This window comes from Epinephelus lanceolatus, chromosome 15 (genome assembly GCF_041903045.1).
Source record: "Epinephelus lanceolatus isolate andai-2023 chromosome 15, ASM4190304v1, whole genome shotgun sequence".
NCBI classification, from domain to species: Eukaryota; Metazoa; Chordata; class Actinopteri; order Perciformes; family Serranidae; genus Epinephelus; species Epinephelus lanceolatus.
The window spans coordinates 16191254-16211062 of record NC_135748.1 but is presented as its reverse complement, the minus strand read 5'-3'; the positions used below and the strand labels follow the sequence as shown (position 1 = coordinate 16211062).

The 19809-nt window shown below is 39.9% G+C and overlaps 1 protein-coding gene across 1 annotated transcript; it reads right to left on the bottom strand.

The window, feature by feature from the left end:
* Nucleotides 1-1268: 1268 nt before the first annotated feature.
* Nucleotides 1269-19281, bottom strand: lck (LCK proto-oncogene, Src family tyrosine kinase). Its single transcript, XM_033641920.2, has 13 exons — nucleotides 19039-19281; nucleotides 17155-17267; nucleotides 16538-16604; nucleotides 15605-15695; nucleotides 14334-14432; nucleotides 14083-14186; nucleotides 12769-12918; nucleotides 12528-12680; nucleotides 9367-9546; nucleotides 4929-5005; nucleotides 2282-2435; nucleotides 1936-2067; nucleotides 1269-1810 (listed from the first exon to the last, which is right to left on the bottom strand). The coding sequence occupies exons 2-13, from the start codon at nucleotides 17260-17262 to the stop codon at nucleotides 1614-1616; spliced, it is 1512 nt and encodes a 503-aa protein (XP_033497811.1). The 5' UTR covers nucleotides 17263-17267; nucleotides 19039-19281; the 3' UTR covers nucleotides 1269-1613.
* Nucleotides 19282-19809: the final 528 nt, after the last annotated feature.

The window sequence follows — 19809 nt, the reverse complement described above, 5'->3', positions numbered from 1 at the left end:
TGTAAAGTAGGAATGTAAATTCTCATTTCCTGCAGAATGGTTCCTGTAGTATTATTGTATTATATTTTAGGATTATTAAAGTTGATGCATAAATGTAGCATTTTAATAGTGTAGTTGGTCAAGGAGAAGCTTTTTTTACCTTCTTTAGTCTGTTTGGTTGTTTGATCAACGACAATGCATCATATTTAATAGCTTACTAAGTGGAATCTCTATCATGTGGTTCAGGAGAGAGAAAAGTGTAATGGCAAAATACAACTGAAATACTCATAAACACCCACATGTTCTTCAAAATTGTTGGAACCTAGTTACATACAGAGAAATGTTGGCTCCTCAGCAGTTCTTACAGGCCCCTGTATGGTTCTTAAGAGGTTCTCTACTGGTTCTTCAGCTTAATTTAGTTTAGTTTACTGGGGAAATAATAAAAACACTACATTAAAGTAGCCTACAAACAGTATATATTTCCAAAGAAGAACACATTAAAGCAGTGGCTCGCAACCTTTTTATCCTCATGTGCATGAAACATATTCCAGGTTTGAAAAGGTAACAAAATATGTCTCTCAGTAAGCATTTAGTACTGGCTTCAGAATCTTTTAAGGCCCCATTTCTGAGAAATTATTTATATTTATTTATATTTTAGGTAAGTAAAAGTGTCATTTAGAAGCATAGACTTGTCCATGGTATCACCTGGCATAATTCAAGAGCCCCCAGGCTAAAAAATGTACTAACGAAAGTGCTATTTGATACCTGTAATGGCTCTATATAGAAATATTTGACAAAGGTGCTGTATACCACCTTTAAAAGACGGGTGACATATAGTACCAAAACACGTTCCTCTATGATTACGAGTCGAAGAAGTGCTTGGGGTAATGTATAGCACTGCTTTTGTTCAGAGTGTACATTTCACCACTGCTGCTCAATATCATTAAAAGACTATGTGCGTGATCACAAAGATGCTGTCATATTTGTTTGGAAATCTGCACACAAAATCAAAATTACAGAGTCCAGAATGCAACATGATTTAATCTGATAAACTCAACTAAATGCACATATCAAACTTTTGAGCTTTTTGTGTCTGTTTGGTTATGAAACATGTCACCAATCATACGGTATAAGTACAGTGGCTGATGGTTCATCAGGTAAAGTGGGTTGTGATGGGTTCTGCTTTATTCATTGTAACAACAAACAACATCCATATAAAGCTTTTTACTGTAAGTAAAACAATTTGAAAACATGTATTTAACTGCAGAGGTAAAACACAGCCGAAGCACTTTAACCATATTTACATTTTAATGATGAGCACCAGGAGAGCAGCTACTTATTCAGCTACATCAGACATCAGCAGCATAGAGATCACTCTCCTTTCTGCTGTTGGCTCTACAGTGATCCAACACAAGTTTTCATCATTCCACGTGTGATTAAATCGTATCTAAGAGGCCACTTTAGAACAAGTTTGGTGCAGAAACAAAGTACTCTGACTTGGAAAATCTACCCTATCAATAGAAAGGCATGTACTCTTCAAGAACACACACAACAAAATCTGGCATCCTTCTTCACAGGCTGTGCCTTTGGTTTGAGTATATTTATTGTCTGTATGTCTCTCTGTCCCATCAGGGCTATTCCTGGTACTGCCTCTCTGTGGCAGTGAAGAAATCCTCCAGAACGCTCCTGAGGTATTCGAAGGTGGGCCTGTCCTCTGGGTTTTCCCTCCAGCACAGACACATGATGTTATGAAGCCCATCTGGACAGTTTTCTGGCTGCGGCATTCTGTAGCCTCGCTCCAGGTTCTGGATCACCTCTGGGTTGGACATACCTGAAGGAGTATGGCAGTGAGTATGATGTTGTCAGCACTTATAATCCATGCTAGATTTGTAATTGGGTGATTTTATAAAATGATTTAGTGAAGGACAAGCATGAGTGCAGTATATGCTTATTTACCGGGGTAAGGTATGCGTCCATATGTCACTATTTCTGTCAGGAGGATCCCAAATGACCATACATCTGATTTTATGGAAAAGGTGCCGTAGTTAATAGCCTCTGGGGCCGTCCATTTGATGGGGAACTTTGCACCTATGAACACAGGAGGATTTTTTTAAGAGCATGAACGCTTAGAGATGCAGCACAGACTTTTATCAACCTTTGATTTTTGTGTTACATTCAAAATATTTCCATTCCAAATGCACTCAAACAAAAACCTACAATAAAACAAATGATATCCTATAGAGCACATTATCTACAGGCTCAAAAGAACATGTGATAGAATATTTGTACAAGGTCTTGTTACCCTCTCTTGCCGTGTATTCATTGTCCTCAATCAGCCTCGCCAGTCCAAAGTCGGCAATCTTACAGATGAGCTCACTGGACACCAGAATATTGGCTGCTCTCAGGTCTCGATGGATGTAATTCTTCTCCTCAATGAAAGCCATGCCATCAGCTACCTGCAGGGGGCAGCACATCATCAGACAAGCCCTATGATTGCGTGTTCAGACATGAAATGAGCATGACCTGTGTTAATATTGTGTAATATTTGTGTGTGTGTTTGACAGATGAACTGGTTTGGTCAACACCCAAACCAGGGAGTCAACCGCTTCCCAGGTCAGTTTCTTATACCCTTTACATCTGTACTCCACCCAGGTACACACAGCTGAGCCAGCTCTACTTCCTCATACTGAAAGCTGCAGTCGTGCCTTTACCTTGCTTCAGACTGTCTGCTTATTCCAGTGACTGTGTTTCCGATTCAATCAAACACTACATTAGTCATTTCCACATAGGCAGACCTCAAAGGAAAACTGATACTACTTCATAATCTAATGCGTGAAGCAATTGGTCTGTGAGGCATCTAAACCAGCAACCAAGAAGATTTCCGCAGAAATCACCGCCCACAGTTAATAAGCATCTATGTCATTTTGTGTCTGTGCGTTCAGCTCTGCGCTTTGCTGGCTCGGTGTGATGTATATTTCAGACGTAAGAATCTATCACCCAGGTGTGACTGGCCCTGAGGGTCTTGTCAGAAACATGAGATGTACCTATGTTTGTGTATTTCATGAACTTCAAATGTCACCATGACTTCCCACTCAGACAGCCTACTTCTTTTTTTGGTATGTTTCAATCTGAAACCATTATTTTGCGTTCATTTAATGAGGTATCTGCTCTGCTCTCATTACATATACGTGTACACACATTTTAAGCAGGCGGATGTGGACAGAGTGTCTAATACTGCGGAAGAGCACGGTCATTAAACACTTGAATTTTTATGGTACGTCAGATGATGGTTAGAGTTACTTGCTTAGCCCTTTAACCATGAATGCCATTGGTGCATGACGACTGACTTGAAAGCATCTTTCTGTAAAACATGTTCACCACAAAGCTCTGTGTAAACTCTACCTCTCTGCACCAAGCTCTAAGGCGTCGGAGAAATTGCCTACTCCGGATGAAGAACCTCTTGTCTTGTTAGACTTTGAAATTTCAGTCTGTCTTCCTGTGGTTGAGTTTTCCATTCCCACACCCACAGTAGGCCTACACGGGAGTCGAAGTTCCTTTACTGGCATGTAACATTTCAAGACGTAGGAGTGGGCATAATCAGAGTTCGACATTTTTGGAAATACTGTCATTTGCTTTGCTGCTGAGAGCTAGACAAGAAGATTGATGCCGCTCTCATGTTTGTATCCTAAAAATTAAGATAGAGCCAGTATCTTAGCTTAGCATTAGGATTAGAAACAGGAGGAAACCGCTAGCCTGGCTGTGTCTGAGGGTAAAAAAATCTGCCCACAGACACTTCTACAACTCATTTAACAATTTAAATATGGTAATTAGTGAGCTATAGAGGTGGTGGTAGGTGGATTATTTGTCACCTCCGGAAAGAGCCAGGTTAGCTGTTTCCCCCAGTTTCCAGTCTTTATGCTAAGCTAAGCTAAAATAAGATAAGCGAAGCTAACTGTCTCCTGGCTGTAGCTTCATATTTAACTGACAGATAGAGTGGTATCAATCATTTTTACCCAACTCTCAGCAAAAAAGAGAATAAGTATATTTCCCAAAATGTCAAACTATCCTTTTAACTTACTGTCTGTGTCAAACAATGTTCAAACATCTGGCTGAACTTCCTAAATAAGTCATTTGTCAGGGTTCTTTGTATATTCACCAGAGCCAGCCCTATCCATTAAGCGATATAAGCAGTTGCTTTGAGCCCCCAGGTCTAGAGAAGATTTTTTTAATGATGAAGAGACAATAACAAAGTAAAAATTGAAGTTACTTAACATAACCTGACAACATTTCGTTCCATTTTTGACAACAAAAAGTGACAAAATAAAAAGTTCAAAGATGGGCAGAGTGGACAGATTAGGTAGAATATGTAAGTAATTTACTGTCCCCTAAAAAAAGCACTTTCAGGATTCACCTTGATATTTACACTGTTAACTTTATGTGTGACAGTACACAATCGTTGACACTTTGGCAGAGCAGTGACAGAACATCTTACTGTATGTCAGTGAAAGGCAGCAAGACAAGGTCAGATAAATTAAGCAGAAAATCTGCATCATTCAGTTTCAGGTTTTGTCACCGTGCCCTGATTATGACTTTTTAGCTGAGTTGGCACTGTGGTGAGCAGATAAAAGATGGAGTGTGACAAAAAATAACGTTGGTGAATTTGTTCTCTATTCCGGCTGTTTGATAGTGACACACTTTGATTTGTGCCAACGTGTCTAGACCAACATTCATCACAATACACATGCACGCCTGCACACACATTCATACAGCTCAGCCGTTATTACAAGATTAGTGTTGAACGTAAGCCCCATTACAATAGTGACCAGTTTCCTGTCTATGAGGATCATGCTGAGAGAACAGGAAGTGAAATAATAAATGAAAGTGGTAAATGGAGTATGCAGATAAGAGCACAGACACATGTAGTAAAAAAAGAAGAAGACATGTCTTGCCTGAGACGCCATGTCTATCAGAGTGTTCATCGGCAAACTGCTTCCCTCCGTTGTTTTCAGGTAATCCACTAGGCTACCTGTAAAAATGACATTCAGGTTATACTTCTTCAGAAAAACTCTTAATTGGGTTTTTATTCACTTACTTCCTACTGCTAAAAAAGCTGTACAATGTGAATTTATCTCACAAACCACGTCAGCTTAAACAGGGTCAACCTATTTCTGCAAATAATAAACTAAGTTACCACCACCAGTACATCCTGAATATTACAGATGCACATACTCATTTACTGTATTGTGTGTGACAGTGCTATTTACAGAAGATTAAAGGTCCAGTGTGCAGGATTTAGGTGGATATATTGGTAGGAATACAATATAATATCATGTTTTCTTTCATGTATGAAGCATTTTTATCTACACCACTACAGGTGCTGGTCATATAATTAGAATATCATCAAAAAGTTGATTTATTTCAGTAATTCCATTCAAAAAGTGAAACTTGTATATTATATTCATTCATTACACACAGACTGATATATTTCAAATGTTTTTTTCTTTTAATTTTGATGATTATAACTGACAACTAATGAAAATCCCAAATTCAGTATCTCAGAAAATTAGAATATTATTGAAGACCAATACAAAAAAAGGATTTTTAGAAATGTTGGCCAACTGAAAAGTATGAACATGAAAAATATGAGCATGTACAACACTCAATACTTAGTTGGGGCTCCTTTTGCCTGAATTACTGCAACAATGCGGCGTGGCATGGAATCGATCAGTCTGTGGCACTGCTCAGGTGGTATGAGAGCCCAGGTTGCTCTGATAGTGGCCTTCAGCTCTTCTGCATTGTTGGGTCTGGCGTGTCGCATCTTCCTCTTCACAATACCCCATAGATTTTCTATGGGGTTAAGGTCAGGCGAGTTTGCTGGCCAATCAAGAACAGGGACACCATGGTCCTTAAACCAGGTACTGGTAGCTTTGGCACTGTGTGCAGGTGCCAAGTCCTGTTGGAAAATTAAATCTGCATCTCCATAAAATTGGTCAGCAGCAGGAAGCATGAAGTGCTCTAAAACTTCCTGGTAGACGGCTGCATTGACCTTGGACCTCAGAAAACACAGTGGACCAACACCAGCAGATGACATGGCACCCCAAACCATCACTGACTGTGGAAATTTTACACTGGACCTCAAGCAACGTGGATTCTGTGCCTCTCCTCTCTTCCTCCAGACTCTGGGACCTTGATTTCCAAAGGAAATGCAAAATTTACTTTCATCAGAGAACATAACTTTGGACCACTCAGCAGCAGTCCAGTCCTTTTTGTCTTTAGCCCAGGCAAGACGCTTCTGATGCTGTCTCTTGTTCAAGAGTGGCTTGACACAAGGAATGCAACAGCTGAAACCCATGTCTTGCATACGTTGGTGCGTGGTGGTTCTTGAAGCACTGACTCCAGCTGCAGTCCATTCTTTGTGAATGTCCCCCACATTTTTGAATGGGTTTTGTTTCACAATCCTTTCCAGGGTGCGGTTATCCCTATTGCTTGTACACTTTTTTCTACCATATCTTTTCCTTCCCTTCGCCTCTCTATTAATGTGCTTGGACACAGAGCTCTGTGAACAGCCAGCCTCTTTAGCAATGACCTTTTGTGTCTTGCCCTCCTTGTGCAAGGTGTCAATGGTCGTCTTTTGGACAACTGTCAAGTCAGCAGTCTTCCCCATGATTGTGTAGCCTACAGAACTAGACTGAGAGACCATTTAAAGGCCTTTGCAGGTGTTTTGAGTTAATTAGCTGATTAGAGTGTGGCACCAGGTGTCTTCAATATTGCACCTTTTCACAATATTCTAATTTTCTGAGATACTGAATTTGGGGTTTTCATTAGTTGTCAGTTATAATCATCAAAATTAAAAGAAATAAACACTTGAAATATATCAGTCTGTGTGGAATGAATGTATACATTATACAAGTTTCACTTTTTGAATGGAATTACTGAAATAAATCAACTTTTTGATGATATTCTAATTATATGACCAGCACCTGTATGTTTCTACAGAGGCCCAGAACGGACAAACCAAACACTGGTTCTAGATAGGGCCATTCAACTTTTTGCATCACCCACCATAGTCTGCAGCCCCTCCTTAATATGAAACTGCTTTATTCAGTGTTTTTACCAGTTTAAATCCCCAGGTTTGTTTGTTTTGGAGAGGAAGAGACCTCTGCAGCTAATTCAGCTCCTGGTAACAACCTACTGAACATGTGGATCTTAAGTTAGCAGAGAAAAAAGGTGAGTGCATAGCTAGGCAGGCAGCTCGTCTCCGAGATGTCAATCAAATATTTTACCAGTTTAAATAACTGGTTACGTTTGTTTTGGAGAGGAGGAGACCTCTGCGGATAAATCGGCTCCCAGTAACAACCTCCTGAGCACTGAACACTGAAGGAATTCTAACCAGGAGAAGTTTCAGCTTGTCGCAATCTGCAATCCTCACCACTAGATGCCACTAAATCCCCCTAAATCTAGGGGGATACACACTGTTAAACACACGCCATTTGTCCAGAAGACTGATGATATTTTCCTTGGTCAAAAACATCATGACTCCTCATGGACATAAATAGACAGCTGGACCAGAATAGCAGTTCAAATCAAGGAACACAACACTGTGAGGAAGTACACAGAGCATCAGTCAAGTTGATTTATAGTTTGTGACAGCAGACTTTGTGTTGAGTTTGATTAAGACAGAACAATACCTCCACACAGCAGCCAACCAAGTCAAACCAAAGGAAATACTTTAAGAGGAATGACTGTGCCAGGAAAGAGGAGGCCTTTGCTCCTCTGCTTAACTCCGGAAGACTGCTTTTGAAGTCTGAGAGCCAGAGGAGCGCTCTTTGTCAAGGTCACAAAGGGAAGCTGGGATGACACGCCTGTTATTTTCCATCTTTGTTGTCTTCAGTAATAATAAAAATAAGAGGAGGGGGACAAGCTGAAAAGACGGGAACTACGAGCCATCCTTTCTCTTGACAACAGAGGCGACAATTGTGTCCTGTCCACACGTGGATCCCAGACAAAGAGGCAGCCTCATGTAGAGCCACTGCTGGTGGTTTACAGGCCACTCATACAAGACCATACAAAGGCACTCCATTCAATTGAGCTGTAAGGCTGCTGCTGTGTTTGTGACAGCATCTCTCTATGCATTTTGTTATTGTTTCTCCCTGTGAAAAAGAATTACAGAGACTTTTGAGGTTAAAGTGATACTGGATCACTTCCATATGTGGGCGTAATAAACAATTACATGGCATAGAGCTTGTAATATGGAATGTTGTTTGCAGCTGTTACCATGACCCCATTTCGTTTCTCGTGTTTGCAATAATTTCTTACGTATTGTGTTTTGTGAGAGGATCCAGTGGCAAGGTGCTAAACAAACTGCCATTGTCAAAATTTGTTTACTACTGCAACCTTAATAGCGTTCCAGTGTTTGTGCACATGTGCTTGTGAGTGTCTGTTGATGCATGTGCGTAAGTCAGACTCTGAAATGTAGCCAAGTATCATCAAGGGGTCTCGGTGAACAATAACCTGATGAATCATCCTCTTCTATTTTAACACCCCCCTCGTCTCAGACCGGCCAGGAGAGACTTCCCCTCGGTGAGTAAACACCAGTAACCTGTCTGGAAAGGGGCCGGACAGAAGTGAAAGTTCATGTTTGCTTGGAAACATTTTAGCACAGAGCGGTGAATACAGGAGAGTTATGAGGAGAAGCTGAAAATAGCCTATCAGAAGACAGGCCACTTCAGCAGAGCAGCATGCTTTGGGAGGCATGACTTAACTCCCTTATTTAGGTTTGCTCTCACAGCTGCATTCATGTCCAATAAACGGGTGATGATTATACCGTATCGTTCCCGAAATGTGTATGTCATATCATATCTTAAATCAAGTGCTGTGGTTGTGTGATTAAAAGGTGTACAAATAATTCAACAGAGTCACTGGAGTCTGAAAAAACTATGACTCATGAGGGTGAAGCACACGGGGCAGCCCAGTCTTTTGTTCAAGCATGCTCTGGCACCCATAGTCCAATAACAGATCAACATGTTTGATCCTGACCACCTATGACGTGCCACCGCCTGTAAAACACTTTCTGTTTCTTCGCTCCGGGCGGAGAGCTTACCCTGATGACACTGCCTTTGGTGTTCAGGATAACGGGGCAGGAGATTAACAATCATTTCAGACAGGCTTAGACATATTCTAGGTAACAAAACTGAACTGAAAGAGATGGTATGATTACAGGTTTACTTTTTAATTTAGCTTCAAATGAGCATTCATTTCATGGAAATACCCTTGGACCAGATTGTCCTTTTTGTTTGATACTTTCATTGATATCTGGAATTCCCTCTCAGTCGTTGGTGTTATTAGTAAATTGCCTCAGGCTGTGACACATAAAGGACATCTACCCACCATTTTCCATGTACTCTGTGACAATAAAGATTGGCTCCTGGGTAACGACAGCAAAGAGGCGAACGAGGCGTGGATGCTGCAAGTTCTTCATCATGTTGGCCTCTGCCAGGAAGGCCTCCACCGACATTGTGCCCATCTTAAGGTTCTTGATTGCCACCTTCCTGTCGTTATTGTAGACACCTGAAAATAAACATTTCAACATAAGTGGGTCTCTGAAAAGCATTGATTTAAGACTTTACAGTTGTGCTAGCACTCCTTTGAGGCTTTGGGGTAGGGGTGCTTTGAGCTAAATGCCAACATTAGTATGCTAACAACAGAGTGCTGCAGGGATACGTTTTGCTGTGGGCCAATGCAGAAGTTTGGATCTTGGATTAAAGTTTGTGATTTTGAGTTAAAGTTTATGATATTTACATGTTTTATTTAGCGAAATAATCCTCACAAATTAACACCACTCTTATAATTTGTGAAGCGTAAATGCAATCACCAGAGGTAAAAAGCTACTACTAGCGAACTACACCATGGTTGCATGACTTCAACTTCGCCACCACAACAAGGCTGTACCGTCATGTGCGGCGTGATGGCGCTTTGTAGTGTCTTTAAGCCACTCATTAGCAGCTACCTTTTGTAAGACACCTAAGGCTTCAAAATGTATGAGCTGGGTATTTACTGATGTATTTCATTCCATAGATCAAAGTGTGAAAGTCTTTTAAGCTACATGTGTTAACCACAGACCTTACAGAAAAACACCCACTGACTTTGAGATGAGGCAAGTGGGAGTGCTAAAATGCTAACTCACTTCCAGGTGTTAGGACTAATTTCTGCGCCACTCTATAACAACGCTAACATGCTGATGTTTAGGTAATGTTTTATCAAGTTCACCACTTTAGCATTTTAGCTTAGCGTGTTAGCTTGCTAACATTTGCTAATTAGCACTATACACAAGGTAGGCCCAGCAGAGACTGTTGGGTATGTTAGTTTTGCAGGTGACTGATCATAAACCAAAGCACTGGACAACCGTTCTAGGGAGGAAGTGTTTAGGAATTACATTGAGGGGCAATAAGTCCAGAGTTGTTGAGACATTTGACTCAAAACTACAAATGTCAATCACATGATGGCGCTAACAGAAAAGTCATGGGATCACCAAAGTCGGTATGTTTCATCCCTGGGAACCATGAAAGTCTGTAACAAATATGGTGCCAATCTATGAAAAAGATGTTGAAACATCTCACAGGGTAGATGAAAACTTGACCCTGTACCTGTACCAGTTTTAATGACAATCCACCTGATAGTTAATGAGCTATTTCACTCAGAACCACAAATGCTACCTTCATGTTGGTGCAAGAGTACAGGTGGAGGGATCACCAAAATCAGCAGGCTTTATCTTTTGTAAATGTTTGTACTTCATTTCATGACAATCCATCTGATAATTGTTGAGAAATTTAAATATGGACCAAAGCGGTCGACCCACAGTCATTGCCTTCCACAGAGTCATGCTGGTAACATGACTTATATTTTGCACACATGAATTACTACACCATGTGGAATGTAAAAATCATAGACTGTATAAAAGAAGTCGATGTAGCCACTGTGATGTCACCTATTGGTTTGTAGACTAATGTTTTGACAGCTTAAGTTTGCCTTTGTTTCTGTTGCCTTGTTGGTTTGTTGGAGCCAAAAGTGACCATATTTGGATGAGAGGTTGACGCTGCCATGGATACGCATTGCTACTTCTCTATCCTGATTGACAGGTCACCGTGGTAGCAACTTGTCAATCACAAGATAGCCACAAAGCCACGCCCCAAAGCATACCCTGCTTTATGGTGCGTTTAACTCTAACTTGGACCATGATTTACAAAATGAACGTCACACTGTATAGAAGAAGACTTGAAACTAATGACTGAGACCATAAACTAATTAGGAGAATGTTTACTAAGGTATTAAATCAAGTGAGATGTAAGATCATGTTGTCATAGACCTCTATACAATTGGACTTCTTTTTGCAACCATGGAGTCATTTCCTGTTAGCCATTAGAAAGAATGCAGATTTAAGGCACTTCTGTATTGGCTTCACTTTCAGACCCCAAGGCTACGTCCACTTCTTTAATACAGTCTATGTTAACGTGAACCAGAGCTTTCACCTCTCCTTGTAGGTTCATAAACAGCGGTTGTGTCATGAGTTGTGATCAAATATGTGCTAAACTAACAACACTTCCACATGACTCTCATGCAAACAGCGTCTCATTCCAGATCTGGTACACTAACTCACCCGTATATCCTGTCAGTCAAACTCACAACCAACCAGTTCCATCTCCAGTCATGTAACACGCTGAGCACCTCACACCATGCATGAGGCATAGCAATGGGAACAAACTACATTCACTACTCAAAGAATTTCTTCACCTCTTTTATCTACAGTGAAAATCTCCTCACCATTATCACATATTTGGATGTTAACTAACAAGGATATAAACTTCTTAGCAACTGACAGTCTCTGACTATTCAAGTTTGTCCCTGCACCACTGTTTGGGTGAGGATAAAGAAACAAACACAGCGCCAGACTACTTGCAGCTACTGTAAATAGAGAGTGGCTGTGAAATAAGGATAAGTTCCATAGCTGGCCTAATGTTTATCTCTAATACGCCGGTTTGTTTGGGACGTTGAATTGTGCTGGCAAATGAGGATGGAAAATAGAGGGGAAATACTCCTCTGATTGAATAATAAGAGGGTTGTGGCACAGATTATTTCAGCTGATACCCTTGTGTTCCAAACATTTTGTCCTCTTGTTTGACTTAATACTGCACAATGACAATAGACATTCATGCAAGTATTGTTCAGAGGCTATTCCTCCAAGCTCTTTAGAAATTTAGATTTATGTTTGAGTGAGGTTGCATAACAGGGATAATATGTCTCATCATTCTCCAGTTAACCAGCTCATACAAGCCTACAATTAAGACTGTGTTGAGGAAACTGTTCTGCAGACGCTGCAGAAAAAACCCTGGCTAAAGGCTTTCTAGCAGCCCACAACTTGATTGAGCAAGTGGGCTCTGTAGTATGTGATGTATCTGTGTAAAATGGTGCAAACCCCTTAAAGCAAGACCTAAATGATTGGATTTGATTTAATGAATCAGTAATATGCCCATATTGGCGTCTCTGTCACTCACCCATCCAGACTTCTCCAAATTGTCCCGCTCCAAGTCTGCGCTCCAGCTTCAGGGACTCACGTGGGATCTCCCACTCATCCTGCCACCAGGGCTTCTGTGGTGCCCTTGACTGACACGGCTTCACCAGCTTTGTGCACAACCCATCTGGATCACCTGGATGACACAAAGAGGAGATTTTCTAAAATGTAGACCCCACATCAATCAGCAGTCTTGAGTAATCCCGTCAAGAGTCTGCACGCACGTGAGTGATGCTGGACGAGCTCCTTCAGCGAGTTAAAGGATATCTTGGCTGTGATGTAGAAGCCACCGTTGTCCATGTTGCGGATTCTGTAGTGCTTGACTCCTTCACCAGAGTTGTGGTCCAAGTCCCTGATTGATAAGGAGAATGATCCTGGAACAGAGAGAAAGTATTATCAACATGAAATGATGCAGAGAATACAAGCCTACAGTTAAGAGAAATGATGCAAATGATGCAAATGTCTGAAAGTCACAAATCAAATTAAGTTTTAAACATCAGTTTGGAGGTCGCATTTTATCACCAGTGTTAAGTGTGTGTTTTTGTTAACTTAGAATGAGCCGTTTATATCTACAAAAGGAGGCCCCATCGACCATGTTGCACTGCCATGCTTCTATATTAGCCCAGGACAGACAAACTAAACACTGGCTCTAGAAGGACCATTCGCATTTTCCCATTTTTATGTCAGCAACCATATTTAGCAGCTTCTCTGCAACAAGCAGCATCAGAAAAACACAGAATTTTTAAAGTAAAACTGCTTTATTCAATATTTTTACTAGTTTTAATCACCAGGTCCATTTGTTTTGGTGAGGAAGAGACTTCTATGGATTATATGGATCCTGGTAAAACCTCCTGAACATTCAGATCTTAAGTTATCAGAGAAATAAGGTGGGCACACAGTAGCAGGTTCTGGGCTAGCAGCCTGTCTCTCATGAGCCAAACAGCATCGGAGAGACACTAATTTCTAACGTGAAACGTCTTTATTCAGTGTTTTCACAGGTTTAAATGACCAAATCTGTTTGTTTAAAGAGTAAGAGACCTCTGAGGATAATTCAGTTCCCACTTCCTTACAGGAATACTAAATTTATTTCAGTTATTGTTCTAAATCTGTTTTTTTCCCCTACTACTTTACAGTACAACAAATACTGATTTATGACACATCTAGTGGGGTTTGCTCTCAGTGTTTGTACTGCATTTCCAACACATGTAGTACAATGAATGAAATGTACATCACAGTAGAAAAGCAAAACTGAAATGAAAAGATGGAGCGAGTTGAGAAGCAGAAAGGGGGTTTGAGTGAAATGGGACCTACCACTGAAACACTAGCAGTAATAACAAAACTGAGTGGTATAAAGGATACCAGTCATATGCATTGTCTCACTTGTATTACACATATATTGATGTCTAAAAATGTTACAAGAACAAGTGTAACAGTGGATGAACATGCCCAAACATACTGCTGAGAAACCACCTTGTGAAATAGAAACTAGATTATTTGTATAGCCTATGAGTCAATGCCATGATGAACTAGAAGATCACCTGGGGTTGTCTCGCTCTCTCGAATCAAGAAGGAGCCCTGCGTATTCCCAGGAGCGAGGAGCAGCCTCATGGCTTCGTTTCTAGAAATGTTCTTAAAGAACCACCTGCAGCAAAAACACATAAAATGCATCACACTTTGAGCTAACCACTTCCTTTCCCTCAGGGACACAGTATGTATGATATGAGATGGGTGTTGGGGTTGAGTGACATGGTGATGAGAGCAGTGTAGTTATGTTTCCTGTATGACGTACGGTTCAGTCTCCACTGTGGTCATTGCAACAAAGTTGAACGGGATGTAGCCCTGCTGGCCTGTGGTGAGAGACTCTGCCAAGTACCACTCTGGATCATCCCTGGATGCCAAAAGAGACAGCAATGAGTCAGTTTACAGATGCCTGCAGTGACGCCTCACAGCAGTCGAGACTTTCTGGATGGATGTGTGCACCTTCAGAAAGCAATTTCAATTCACCCCCTCCACAGGCAAAAGGGTCTTTGCAATGTACGTGATGACTGCAAGAAATGAACCGCAAGAGAAAGAAGAGATGCTGTGAACAATATTCACCACATTGTATCTACAGTTTGTTAAACAGTTGACAACTAGAGGAATCGGTCTCCCTAAAGTTGTATTATTTATCATATGTTCATGCCTACATTTTTTAAGGAGCCTCCAACCAAACTAAAATTAATTTTTAACTATTATTTAAAATGCTTCTTTTAAAAAAAATCTTTTTCTTTTCTTTTTTTCTGTTTTTTTTTTTTGGTCAATCTGTCTACATTATGTGGTGCCAGGTATGTAAAACACTACATTTCTGTCATTTTTATTTAATATTTTTTAAGTTTTTTTCCATAAAAATTATAAATATAGTCTAAAAGATATAATATTACACCTTAAAAATTACAGAGAACAAGAACATATTGGCGTTAGTGGTAAATACAGCCCTGATTGAATATAAAATAAACTATTAATAAACCAGTTTAGTTATTTTATTTTAGTTTTAGTTTGCTGGACCACTGAAACCAAAACAAACCAGTCCTCTTTAGCCTTTTCATATTTATAGCCATCTTGGGGCGTTGGTGGCTTAGTGGATAGAGCAGGCACCCCATGCACAAGGCTGCTGCTGCGGCCCAGGTTCGACCCCAGCCTGTGGCCCCCTGCTGCATGCCATCACCACCCCCCCCACCCCATCTTTTTTTCTTTCTTTTTTAAATAAAAAAGCCATTACATTTTCCCTAATAAATAGTTAGCCTTTAGTCCCCTGTCAGAGGAGGTGAATATAATGGTATGTGCCTTAAATCACGAGACCATCGTTTAAACTCAGGTTTGATTTTTGGAGCTGAAAATAATAGTTAACATAGCTGGATGCACAGGGGTTACAGTGCTGCATACATGCTGTAGTGGTCCGACACACTCAAATGGAGTTTCAGGTGCTGTGACAGTTAGTGGATAGTATGCATCGTTGTCGAGGCTGAAATATCATCATAAATATTTTTACCAAGCTTAACTGTATGTTAATCAGCAGCTTACTTGTTGAGGATCTTGAGTTTGTCTCCCTTCTCAAAGCCCAGGTCACCGTCATGGTTGGGTTCATAACTGTATATGGCGACCACGAGGTTGTCTGCAAGAAAAATATTGTAAGTTTGTGTTAAATGAAATGTAGGTGAAATACAGTTTTAGTCACAAATGTGCCTGTTAGAATAGAATTAAAGCTTATGGTATGTGCTGTGTGTTTAAATATGTTTGATACTGATCATTTGAGGAATGGCTGCGGCTTAAAGCTCAGTGACAGTGGTAAATGGAGAAAATGGGCATCCCTGCCTTCCATGCATTGTTAAATTAATGATATCATGGCTGAAGATAAGTCGTACATAATCAAATACAGGATGAAGATACGGGACACGGGGGGATGTGAAGCCCCAGGGGCTGCAAATGTGGCTACACTGGCTGTCTGATGAGTTAGAAGTATAATTCAATTAAACAATTAAAATTTTTGTAAAAAAATAAAAAATAATATATATATATATATATATATATATATATATGTATATATATATATTATATTATATATAATATTTGTAAAATATAAGGGAATTAGAAAATGTTCCATGAGAGAGTAATTAGGAAGATGAGAAATTGAAAGACATAAAATACGCAGTAGATAAAAAATAAACTTCTCAACTTCACTTCAATTTGGGATTAAGTAAAAAAAAAGGAAGAAAAAAAAAGCACTTTAATGTATTTCCAATATATATTTACTCATGTACGAGCACGCTGCCTGAAACTGAAAAACTTAATCCCACACTTAATATTTATTAGTATTTCATGGCTGTACATTATTAACTCTAATACTGTCATTGTGTTTATCCACACTTTGCGACTACTTTACTTCACTTTACTTCTTGCACCTGTCAATACTCAGACACACACACACACGCAGAAAAATATGCTGTATCTCGTCACCTGGTAAAGGCGATGTAGGGGGCGAATGCTGTGATGGGTAGTTGTATGGAATCAACTGGTCTGTGTACTGGTGAGGGAAGAACAAGATTAGACTTGCATCTTAAATTCAGCTTTCCAAAGAACGTCAGAAGACTACCACATGTCACTTTCAGTAAAAGATATGTACATTTCTGGTTTATGACGCAGATATCATCAGTAACAGTTACATGTTTTTTTTCTTCTCCCAGACAAAATGTCTCGATGTATTGTGGCACACACAGGTGTTTTTCTCCTTTATTTCTAATCTAATGGGACATCTAACCCGTGTAGAGGAAACAAAACAACATCGATGGAATAATTAGTCTCCCATTTAATCACACACACACAAAAGACAACTTCCCTTGCAGTTATGTAAGTTATACAACTTTTCTGGACTCAAACATACAATAGCAGATTGTACCTTTCTTGGTATTGGTTACATAATTTAAACAACACAACATGAATTGGGGCAGTCCATGTGGTGTTCACACCTTCTGCAGTCAACTTATCCAAGTGGTCAGTCACATTCACCACCACTAAACCAAAACCCATTCATGTCGAGCTCACTTATACACACACACACTCATTCATACACTTACTGGATTGCATGACTGGGGAGGTATGGGGCAGTTGCAGTGTTCACAGATTTCATCCAGATTCTCAATCCAGTCGTTGTCTGAATAATCCGAACTGCAGTTACACCCCATCTTTTCTGCAATTTAGAGGCTCAAATTATGTTTCAAAAAGTATTAAGGGCATCAGAGTGTTCATAAAATAATTATTGCTCATTTTTAAAGGCAATTGAAAGGTTTTTTTTCCGTTTGGCCGGCATTTTCGATAGCTGTGTCGTCCCCAAAGTAAATGTGTCATATAGATCCAAAACAGTTTTATAAAAAAAAAAAAAAAAAATCCCTTAAACCCTTAAACATAGGACGTAAAAAAGGAAAACTATTTTCTAAGTTTCAGAAAGATTTGGGCTGCATTTAAAGTTTTGTCACTACAGAAGACACAAAATGTTTTCGTTTCCGAAAACTGCTTCAATCGGATGTGACTGAGGGCCTCGCCTCAAAATGGAGGCTCATTGGTGAACCAGGCTGGAAACTAAGAGCCTAACACCTATAAAAGTTTTCATTTTAGGCACTATTTTGACACAGTATAAACCTGCACACATTAGTCAAATAAAATCACATCCAGAACTATGACAAACAGCGTCATTGTTGCTGCCACTTTCAGCATGTCACATGCATTTACATGATCTAATTCTACCTCAGACTTGAATAGAAAGCTCTATAAAACTCTACAGATACTAATCTGGTTTAATCCAACGTCTGCACGTGTTCTGTATTGTGTTTTACACCAGTGTACAGCACGAATCGGCTTTCTCAAGCTTACTTGGCGCCCCTTGGGCCACTCATGGAACAGGGTCAGTGGGCTAATCGCAGCAGCCATGTGTCCCAAAGGCTCGCAGCCATGAGAAAAATCTGAAGAGGCCTGACCCGGCAATAACAACCCACTACTGTACTGAGACCCCAAGGAACGAATCACAGGAGGATCACCAGTTTTCTTGAATTATCAGCACTCCTACGCCTACTGGCCAGCACTCAGGGAGTCACACAAACAAAGTCAGCATTTTCCATTGAGGGGCTACCCTCTTCTTCTCACCATGAGCAGCTGAAGGCCTTTCCAAACAAATACTGATGATTGTTATTGTTTGCAAAGTGTCATGGGTATGTAAATAATTAAGACATTTTGGCACTGTTGGTGACGCTTGTAGGCTAATAAAGTACACCTTTTCAAACACACCATAAATACAGACAAAATTAGCATGTTTAAAAAGACATTTACATGTGGATTTTCTTGTTGCTGCACCAATTTAATTCCAGTTTTGATGTTTCACATTCAAATTTGTTTTTCTGCCTCACATCCGCTCATCATTATCTACATTATCTCCCACAAAGAGACATGTTTGTGTGACAGCTATGAATTTACAAACACATAAATGACTCAATTTTTATATTTGATTTTTTGAAAAATGAATTAACAAGACACAGGTGCATATTTCATTACAATGAGAAAGCATCCTGTTGTTTAATGTGGTCACATCGTTTTTGTCATTTTTTTATTCATCTAATTTTCATCAGCTGTGATGATGACACAACCAGTATCTGAATATGTTTTGTTACCAGACGTTAAGGTTCAAATCAGGCAACAACATGTTGATTTTAGCTGACTGGCCATTACTCCTGGGTGTGGACATTATTTTTCTCTAGGTCAATTTTCAAAGTACAATCTTGTTAATTAAAAAAGTACAAACTTCCAACTGTAAACAACCCCTCTGATATATGTGGCATATTTTACATAACACGTATGATTATTACAAGGAAATGATAATACAGTAAATGGCCGTCTACCTAAGTCACACTCTTTTCTCTATATATTATAAACCTATGTAACACTGATAGAATCACAACTTTGAAACTCACCTCTCGATATGAAATGTCTCTTCAAGCCTCCAATAATATCAGATTTCACGTGCCGCCATGGAGATACTCTTTGTCAAATAGTTATCTCTTTTAAAAGAGCTATTTAGCAATAAGTGAGGTTTTCACTACTGGAGCCACAGTGTGAAGATGTCATCATCCGCCTCTCTTGTTATAACTATCTCAACACCAGAATTGCTGATGTGTGTGCGCAACACTTTGGAGGAGTGGAGGAGAGCAACCCAGAGAGTTTCCTGTCGTTGAAAGGTTGAGGGTTGCTCTGCAAGGTTTCTAACAGGTGCTTTACCATGCAGCTGTGTGTGCGAGCAGGGGGGGAACGTTACAGTCTCCATGGTAAAGGGGTCAGGACGCCACCTTTCCTGAAACATGTTTCCAATACAGTTTAAAAAAAGGAGGCAGTGGTAGGCTGTGAGACAGTGGTGGGGTTATATTTATACATTTTACTTGTAACGTGTAACATCTGTGTGTCAGTGACCTTTAAGGTGAGAAGAACCAGTGCGGGGTTGATGTGGAAGTCCAGGGTTATTCAAAAAAATGTACCCCGCCAGAGCGTTTGACAAGATAGACGATTTCAGACAGCATCAGACTGATCTTAATAATATTATGATCAAACTGTGATTTATCATATTGACACATAGAATATACAGTATATCTTATACTTTGCACTATTTTATTTTATTTTATATGACACCTGCTGCTATTTTTATGTATCACTGCACTATCCAAGATGGAGTGACGAATTTTCGTTCTGAT

What these genes read in the sequence shown, in the direction of transcription:
- lck (XM_033641920.2), bottom strand. Translation starts at nt 17,262, where the DNA reads ATGGGGTGTAACTGCAGTTCGGATTATTCAGACAACGACTGGATTGAG. An exon ending in GCTCGTCCAGCATCACTCAC is followed by an intron (nt 12,681 to 12,768) that starts GTGCGTGCAGAC and finishes TGTGTCATCCAG; the next exon opens with GTGATCCAGATGGGTTGTGC. An exon ending in TGGACGCATACCTTACCCCG is followed by an intron (nt 1,811 to 1,935) that starts GTAAATAAGCAT and finishes ATACTCCTTCAG; the next exon opens with GTATGTCCAACCCAGAGGTG.